Here is a 9957-nt window from a genome sequence, read left to right on the forward strand (position 1 = left end):
ATAAAAAAAAGTAATAGTTCTGTATTAAACCAACCCCATACTTTCCCATTTTTTCTCTTATATTATTCTTAATTTTTACTTGAGATTTAAATTAAAAAAAGAAAGAAAATTTCCTCAGGTTCTCAAGGGGACAAATGGGTCACTGCACCTTGTGATTCATGCTTGTCTTAGATTGAAATTTTCTTGGCTTCAAAGAGACTTCCTTTAGAAAGGTATATTTTCTATTTATATTATTATTATTTTTTTCATTTTTACAAAGAACATTTCTTTTGGGGTTGTAATCTTTGTGGACTGTTTGTTGAAATTTTATAGAATCTAGGGTTTTCAGTTTCGTCCGGGTAAAAAAATTTGAAAAAGCCAAATTTGACCGTTACAAAGCATGTTGGAATCTTGTTTAACTGTAGATCCTTGGAGACCTGGAAAGTTCAATTTACTCTTCAGTGTCCTTCCCCAGTAGTTTGGATTTCAACTGGGTTTCTGTTTTTGGTTATTCAATGTGACTTAAATTTCATCTTTTTTTCTTTTTTTTGTTTATGGGTAAAGAAATGCTGATGAAAGTTGGTATGAGGGTTGTTTTTTTTACCTTTTAAAGTTAATTCATCTAGCTGTTTATCTTGACTACTTGGAGTCATTTTGGGTTTTCAGGGTAAACTTTTATCTTGGGAAGTTAGCATTTTGAGGTTTTAGGTTGTTGGAAAAAGCAAAAAAGGACTTGTTACGTGGTGGTTATATGTAGATATAATTTTTAATGTTCTTAGGATTGAGAAATTGAGCTGGTCAATGGTATTCTAAAGAGGAATTGATATGTTTAATTAGGTAGCTTCATAATAGGTAAGGTATAAAATTCAAGCATTTATAACATGACAGTGTTATTGTTGCTCATAACAAGTTGGTGAAAGCATCAAAAGAAATCAGAATGTTGCTTTCCATATATATATATATATATATATATATATATGAGTTATATTGTTGCTACTTATGAACCTTCTAGCTATTCTACATTTGGATTCTTTGGAATGTTAGTGATTGGTTGTTTTTGGTGGAGGATGGCATGCATTAGATTAGGATGGAAAATTGTTAATGCTGTGCACTTCTTGGTTTTTGCCTTGATTCATTTCCAAAGCTCGAACTAGGTGAGGGATGCTAAAGAAAACCAAGAAACGACAACCATTTTGTTTTATATACTTGTGCATCAAATGGCAACTGATGGTATCAAGCTCATGAAATGATAGCTAAGTGCTTAGTTAGGATTTTATTTTTCCAATATTTTGTAAGCCTGTTTAAAGTGCTCAATATTTTCATTTGGTCATTGATATAAACAATGCATGATGCAAACGGTTGATTAGGTCTGCAAAGTGGAAAGCTCTCATCTATGACAACTATTATCTGGATAACAAAACCCAAGCATGTATGATTGAAGCTAAGATTATAGGTGGGGTCAGCCATATGACTTGTAGAACTTGGTATGTGGCATGTGCCTACAATGGTTAATGTTGTTTGGATTAGCTTAAAAACATTGCTTGTCCCTGTTATAATAGGTGTCAGCCATTAATGAAGTGTCTGGTTGGATCAATTATTTTGGTTCTTTTGTTGTTGCATAGACAGTTATCGGACAAAGAAACAAGTATGCTTTTATATGTTCCAGATACCTGAAATTGCATATGGATCAGTGCTCACACGTTTAGCATTTAGATGGTGATTGCATCTATCCTTATGGTTGTGTTCCTGGTTACATTTCCTTCTGAGTGTAAGATGAATTGTTGACTAAGTTATCCTTGCCTTGTATGATTTTTTGAATTAAAGGACAAATATACTTGTGGTTTGAGTTAAATCCTCGTAAAACTCTCTCTCTCATGATCAGGGGCTTGAGAGAGAATTAATTAGTAATTGCACCATGGGGTATTTTCTTGGAAGGATAATCTTATATTATTAATTATTCCAGCTCAAGTTGCAATGGATTGAAATTATACGTCATTTGAGATAAAAATAGAATGTGTTGGAGCTTTTTAAGAAATGCAGGATATGGTATTATTGTTATTTTATAAAATATTTTGATAGTTATAGATTGCATTTTTTATTCTATATATGCATTAGATATGTTGGCATAGGATGGTCGACGGATCTTTTCAATAAAATTTGACGTACTTAAAAGATGTTAGAAGAATGGAGGAAAAGTACTCTAGTGCCTTTATACAAGAATAAAGGTGATATACAAAATTGTTCAAATTATTAGGGAATAGAACTTACAAGTCATACTATGAAACTTTAGGAGAGAGTAATTGAACATAGGTTGCGATGTGAAGTCATTATTTCTGAAAACCAATTTAGGTTTATGCTAGGACGCTTTACAATAGAGTCAATTCACCTATTGAGGCTTTTGTTGGAGGGTTTTCAAGGCGAGAAATAAAGATTTACATATGATATTTATCAACTTGGAGAAAGCATACAATAGAGTTTCCTGAGAGGTGTTTTGGTAGGCTTTAATGAAGAAAAAAGTTCTTTTAAAATACATTAACATAGTTAAAGATATGTATGAAGGAGTTGTAACAAGTGTGAGGATGTCTGGAGGCTTGAGTGATAGCTTTCCCATTACCTTAGGATTGCATCAAGACTCATCACTAAGTCTATTTCTTTTTGCATTAATTATGGATGAGCTCACTAGACATCCAAGATAAGGTGCCATGGTGTATGTTAGTTGTCGATAATATAGTCTTATTTGCTAAAACTAGTGATGATCTTAATGCAAAATTAGAAATATGGAAGCATACACTGGAGTGTTGAGGCTTTAAATTGAGTAGAAATAAAACTGAATATATGGAATGTAAATTTAATAGTTATAGGGAAGCAAATGCTAGTGTGATTAAGTTGGATGGTGAGGTATTACCAAAGAATAGTTATTTTTTATATTTAGGATCAATTATTCAAAGCGATGTTGCGACAGAAGGGGATGTAAATCATAGGATTCAAGCAAGATGAGTGAGGTAGTGAAGTGCATCAGGTGTGTTGTGTGATCGCAACATGCCTTTCAAGTTAAAGCTGAAGTTATATAAACAACTGTAAGGCCTGCATTGTTATATGGGATTGAGTGTTGAGCCATTAAGAAACAACATGAGAAGAAAATGAGCATAGTTGAGATGAGAATGCTTAGATGGATGTGCAGTAAGACTAAAAGAGACAATAAAAAATGAATAGATTTGAGAAAAATTATGGGTAGTCTGAATTGAGGACAAGATAAAAAAAGACCATTTGAGATGGTTTGGACATATAAAACGTAGGTCTATCTGTTTACCAATTAGTAGAAATGAGTTTTAGGATTTGAGAGAGACTAAAGCTTCTAGAGGTATACCACGAAAGACGTGGATACAAGTAATAAGAGGTGACATGAGAGTAAGGAAGTAGATTAAAATCTTGTTTTTTTATAGAAATGAATAGTGCAAAAAGATTCAAAACTATTACCTAAGATGATTTTTTTGGTCTTTCATATAGCTGACCCCAGAGTTATGGAATATAAAGCTTAATTTTTTGTTGTTGTTGTTGTTGTCATATGCATTAGATATGTATTTGGAATGGTATTGAATTTTATAAGAATTTGCATCATGCTTCTGCTTAAATAATGGCGAAACTTGTTTCTAGTTAAGGTAAGATTGTAGAGTCAGATAAAGAAATATATGAGCTGTGGTTAAGAGTATTGATTCTTTATAAAAGCAACCACAACCCTAGTATCAATTAAAGATTTATCTTGTTTGTTTTTAACTAAGTTAAGCATATAGAAAATTATCCACTTGGTAATGCATTTATTTTTCAATTAGTTTTCAAATTCAATTTTATATTTTTATTAAGAGTTTTTCTTCCTTTGGATCAGGTATCTAAACTTGAAGCTGTTATCTCTGTCTAAAGGCTTGAAGGAGTCTTAAGCTGCAAATTGTGGGTTTTGATTGGAGTAACTAGTTGAGGAAGAAACAAATTAAAGTACCTCAGAATTATGGAGTGTAACAAAGATGAGGCATTCAGGGCAAAAGAGATTGCTGAAAGGAAGGTGACAGAGAAGGATTATGCTGGAGCTAAAAGGTTTGCTTTGAAGGCTCAAAATTTGTATCCTGGGCTTGATGGTATTGCCCAGATGTTGACTACACTTGATGTGTATATTTATGCAGAGAATAAAGTGAGTGGGGAAGCTGATTGGTATGGTGTGCTTGGTGTGAATCCATCGGCTGATGATGAGGTGGTGAGAAAACAATACAGGAAGCTGGCTCTGATGCTTCACCCTGATAAAAACAAGTCAGTAGGTGCGGATGGTGCATTTAAGCTTGTTTCGGAGGCCTGGAGCTTGTTATCAGATAAGGCTAAGAGATTAAAGTACAACCAGAAAATAAATTTCAGGGGAACACAACAGAAGTTTCCTACACAGAGTGGGGTTTCATCAATGCCACCCAGAACAAACGGCTTTCACTGTTCTAGTTCTAACATTACGTCAAATGATAGGACTCAGAACAGTAATAGTCGGGTAGGTCAAACCTCATTTCCTTCTTCTAATAAAAAGCCTGCTACCTTTTGGACTGTTTGCAATAGATGCAAGACACAGTATGAATACCTCAGAATTTACCTGAATCACACACTTCTATGCCCTAATTGTCATGAGGCCTTTTTGGCTTTAGAAAAGGCCCCACCTCCAAATGTTTACAGGTCATCAAATTGGTCTAGCCAACAGCAGCAGGCTTCAGGGCATCATGCTGCAAATAATAATCCATTTAACTATGGAGCAAATTCTTTTAGATATAAAAATTTAGAACATGATGGATTGGCTGGTCATGGTTCATCTAATAATATAAGCTTCCAATGGGGTCCTTCCTCTGGGGCAGCTGGTGTTAGTGGCACGGTTGCACCACCTTCAACCAGTGCTGAAGCTGCAAGTGTTGTAGGGAAGGCACAAGAGAAAGTTAAAAGGGAGTGTGAAGAAGCTCTTAAAGCAGAGAGACTCCTGAAAAAGAGAAGAGATGATATTTGTGTTAATGGTTACACAGGTAACATGGCAACTCAAACCATGGGAAATGGACCTGGCTTGGGGAATGCATTTGAATCTAGGGGCGTTTTTGAAATAAGAAGTATCTATGGGTACTCTGGTAACTATAACAAGCACGTCAGTGAGAGAGAATTGTCATTGTCTGAAGTTCGAAACATGCTGGCGGATAAGGCTCGGACTGCGATTCGTAGAAAGCTTAAGGAATTGAGCTTAGTAACTGAAGCCAAAAATTCTGACAAAGTTAAAGGGAAGGTCAGAGAGAAGGAAAATTGGAAACAGAGGAGTATGGCAAATGGAGGTCGACGTGATACCAATAAAGAATATCAAGGCAAGCATTCTCTTCCTGCCCCTTCTCCTGATGAATCAGATACAGGGATTTCACCATTGTCAATAAATGTACCAGATCCTGATTTTCACAATTTTGACATGGATCGAAGTGAAAGTTCTTTTGAAGATGACCAGGTCTGGGCTGCGTATGACGATGATGATGGGATGCCCCGTTTCTATGCTCGAATTCACAACGTGATCTCCTTGAAGCCTTTTAAGATGAAAATTAGTTGGCTTAATTCGAGAAGCAACAGTGAATTTGGTTTGCTGGATTGGATAGGCTGTGGTTTCTATAAAACGTGTGGGGAGTTCAGAAGTGGCAGACATGAAATTAGTGCGACACTAAATTCTTTCTCCCACAAGGTTCAGTGGATGAAAGGTACACGGGGGATAATTAGAATATTTCCTAGGAAGGGGGATATCTGGGCTCTTTATAGGAACTGGTCTTCTGATTGGAGTGAACATACACCAGATGAAGTGATACACAAATATGAAATGGTGGAAGTGCTTGATGATTATAATGAGGAACAAGGAGTCTCTGTGATTCCTCTAATTAAGGTAGCTGGTTTTAGGACAGTTTTTCACAAGCATATGGACCCCAAGGAAGTCAGAAGAATTCCGAAAGAAGAGATGTTTCGCTTTTCCCATCAGGTGCCGAATTACTTGCTGACAGGCCAAGAAGCTCAAAATGCTCCAATGGGATGTCGTGAGTTAGACCCAGCAGCCACCCCTTTGGAGCTTCTTCAGGTAATTAATGAAGCCAATGAAGCACCTGTGGAATATGATTCTCGGAAAACTGAGAAGGAGATGTTAAAGAGTGCAAGAGAAGGCGAGGCAGATGGAGTGGGGGAGAATTGGTCAAAATCCCAGGATGGATAGTTTGTAGAGAATCGCAAATAAACTAAGGATGATTAACTGATGGTGCTTGCCATGAGAACCCTAGGATGCTGATGTGTAGATGATGCTGAAAAGGCTAAGAGTATACTATATGGAGGCTGCTGACTACACCGGCTTGGTGACTTTTGATACTGTAAGCTTGGTCCAAACTGTAGAAATTGCTTCTTTTTGTGTGCCATAGTTGGATCCAAGTGTGGTCCATTTTTTTTATAGTAAAGCCTCATTTAAAAATTCATGCTTGACCATACTCAAAATTTAATAGGAGTTGCTTCTTGAACTGTATTCCTGTTGTTCGCGTAAGGTTTTTTTTACTATACAGTTGTCCTTGTATGAGCTATGCCTTATCCTATAGCCCTTAGAACCTGTTCGCCGAATGAATACCAAATGAAGAAAAGATCTCTTTCCCAACATCTCGTGAGAAAAAACTAGCAGAAATCAACACCTTGTTGACATCTTGTCCACAATTTTATTGGAGAAAACCCATTCCCTTATAGATTATAACTACTATTCATAGACTTAGATGTATAGAATTTAGGGTATTTAGCATCTTCCATGTTGTTGTTTACAAGGCATCATTAGGGTATTTAGCATCTTCCATATTGTTGTTTGCAAGGCATCATTACAGATGACTTGTCAACAATTGAACGGAGAACCTTAGGACCAATTTTATTTGTTTAATTGGAGGGCTTATGTCCAGAAGAGAAGACCGTGCAAGTTTAGAATAAAAAAAAAAAGTATACAAGGAAGTTTTATAGGGAATTCCATTTTTAGGTCACATTCAAGGAAATTTCAGGCTCCAACTTCCAATTCCACGAGGAAAATTTTTTTTAGCTTTGTTTCTGATGGAAGTATACTACATGCACTGTTATATGCATACACAAAATTTTTATAATGGAAGTCGCAATCTTCAAAAAAGAGTTTTATAATCATGTTTTTCATCTACTTGGAGCTCATATTTTTAAGAGTTCATATTTTTAAGTAGTGTATTTCTATATAATTTTTTGTTATAATTGATTAATTGTATGATTATAATAAAAAATTATAATTGAGATAATCCTTTTTTTTTTCCTCTCTTTATATGAAAGAAATCCAAGAATGCCAATACAAATCCATCATGTCTTCTTTTTTCCACGACAAGAAATTAAAAGCTTGCGTAACCTACCAAACACCTTTGTTCAGCTCATTTTTATACGTTTCTTTCCCATTAATTAAAAAGAAAAAAAAAAGACTCTTTAACTCTTTTATTGCTTCAAGGACCATAACTCTTTTCTCCAAAAACTATAAAATTACTTGTACTACTATTATTGTTTTTATTTGAAAAACATAATTTTAAAATCAAAATTAATTAACTATAAACACAATATATAGTTTAAGTAAAAGTAGAATTCTAACAGAATTAAACTTACGTATCCCACAGGGCTCTCCTAATCTCAGATATTGTGTATTTATAAAAAAAAAAATATTTATTGTTGTATTTTTGTGAAATTAGTTGTTGTTGTATTTGGTTAAGTATATACTATATTTCCCCGTATTTAGCGGGATTAAATCTTTACATACTTCCTTCTTAAATATTCTCTCAGATACTTTCAAATAAAATATAAGTAACAGTAATTTAGTTTTGTTTACGAAAGTTTTAAGATTTCATTGCTGTATCAATTATTTTATTTTATTTTATATTTTAATAATTTTAGAATTTAAATTATTATCATTAAAATTAAATATTTAATATTCTACCAATACACCATACAATTATTAATGTTGTTCTATAAATTATTAATTTATTATAAAAATATTGCATGAAATGAGATAAACTTAAATCAAAACCTTATAAACTTCTATTTACATAAAAAATTTGTTCGAGTAAAATGTGATTTTCATTAATTATTTGCAGTTAGATACATATATTTATAAAATATTTTTATTCATTGAATTATTTTAATTAACTAGACTATGTGATCAAATTTATGAGAAATTAACGTGATAATCTAACAAGATTTACGAAAAAAATATGTCATAGGTCGAAAGCTTAAGTCTAGTAATCATGCGACTTTAATAAAAAATTTTTATCAATATACCTAAGTCAATCTTTCTCGAAATCTGTGTATAGCATTTGTGTTGAAACTCAACTAATCTCTTAAAAATTTAGAAGAAAATTAGGAATGAGAGAGTTAAGGGCAAAGATATTTTATTTACTTGATGAATATGCACAATTGCACAATATCTCTACAACGACTCTCTTTTGTGTCTATCCCCAAGTTTTTATATATGTAATATTATGTCTTTACTTGATGGTATAATATTTACAAAAGAGGGAAGATTCCCTTATTTATACTTGAACTTCCTGACACTTATGGTCCTTGTTGTTCCAAGTGTGTGGCCATTACCAGCTTTCTAGATTGTTCTAGAGCCCTTAGATTTATGCTAGGTCAATTAAGCTTTCTCCAAAACTCGAATGATTCTAGACTCTTTGACAAGCCTTAAGTCTGGAAAGGTTCAGGCATTCTCGTTAAGTGCTAGCGCCTAATAGCTTTAAGATCTTTCTTTGCAAGAGCATTACTTTACTCGTAGCTAGGATCTTTTAGAATCTTCCTCATTTGACACTACAAAGTCCGTGCTTGGTCTTTTTAGAGCATTGTGTGCCCGCACGCATGGTGTCATGAGCCAACCTTGTATAAGGCCATGATCGGGGCTTAGGTTGTCATAAGTTACCCATGTATAGGGCCATGACCAGGTAGATCTCTTGTGCTAGAAAAAGTGTTCTCATTTCAAACATTGTAATAGTTAGTGGTAGCATAGCTCTAAAATCTCTAAAGCTCTTTAGGAGGTGAACGGGCAGCATACTGTTGGGCTGTCTCACTAGTCGCGATACAGGCCTAGGCCATCCTCCAAGGGCTGCCCCCTGACCTTGGTGATGGTGGAAAGTTTTGATGTACTATCCTCGATTATAATAAAATTCACCTCCGATTCGAATGTCTCGAATGTTGCCTTGATGTGTTTTTCTTTTTGTCGATGTGAATGTGCCTTCTTATGTGTGTTTGAGATGGATCTCGATATGAATGTGTCTTATTGCGTATGCTTGAGACTAATTGTGGCTTATGATTATTTGTTCAGATATCAAACTATTGATGGCTGATTTGGGTGGGAGCGTCCATCAAAGTGCCACACGATCTATTGTTTGTTAAGAGAAAGCCTAATCCGTGACACGTGGTATAAGAGCACGATTGAGAAGTGCTAGAAAATGAATGAGATGGCCACAAGTGGTGGACCCAATTATCAACAAAGACTTGGAAAACTTGAGGCCGCGGTGGCCGCAGTGAAAACTCACATGGTGACTAAAGATCGATTGAAAGAGATCGAGACAACCTAGTGGGAGTTATTCGATACTCTTCACAATGTGAGCGAGGAGGCTAGAGATGCCTTGAATGTTCTCTAAAAGGAGTTTGAGAAGCTCAGAGTACAAGTGAGCATCATACAAATGACTGTGATCAGATCGAGTTCGAGCTCGACGAAAAGGAAAAAAAGGGTCAAAGTACCGGAGCTTCGATGCTATGAGAGGGCAAGAGATGCCAAGGAGCTTGAAAACTTCCTATTTGACATGGAGTAGTACTTTTGAGCTGTACACACAAATTCAGAGGAATACAAGTTAGCAATGGTATCGATGTACCTCACAAGGGATGTCAAGCTATGGTGACGCTCCAAGTTTGTCAATGACT

General features: G+C 35.0%; 1 protein-coding gene across 3 annotated transcripts; it reads left to right on the forward strand.

Annotated features, from left to right (window-relative positions):
• LOC111280609 (uncharacterized) lies at positions 1-6526 on the forward strand. 3 transcript variants are annotated; one of them, XM_089746340.1, is made up of 3 exons: positions 11-212; positions 3863-4068; positions 4155-6526. In XM_089746340.1, the coding sequence occupies exons 2-3, from the start codon at positions 4053-4055 to the stop codon at positions 6224-6226; spliced, it is 2088 nt and encodes a 695-aa protein (XP_089602466.1). In that variant the 5' UTR covers positions 11-212; positions 3863-4052; the 3' UTR covers positions 6227-6526. The 3 variants fall into 3 exon arrangements, with proteins under 3 accessions (XP_089602464.1, XP_089602466.1, XP_089602465.1); XM_089746338.1 differs by having other exon boundaries at positions 1-212; positions 3863-6526; XM_089746339.1 differs by lacking the exon at positions 11-212 and adding an exon at positions 1347-1463 and having other exon boundaries at positions 3863-6526.
• Positions 6527-9957: the final 3431 nt, after the last annotated feature.

Source organism: Durio zibethinus, chromosome 17, assembly GCF_047325235.1.
Source record: "Durio zibethinus cultivar Kanyao isolate XHJ-2024 chromosome 17, ASM4732523v1, whole genome shotgun sequence".
Classification (NCBI taxonomy): domain Eukaryota; kingdom Viridiplantae; phylum Streptophyta; class Magnoliopsida; order Malvales; family Malvaceae; genus Durio; species Durio zibethinus.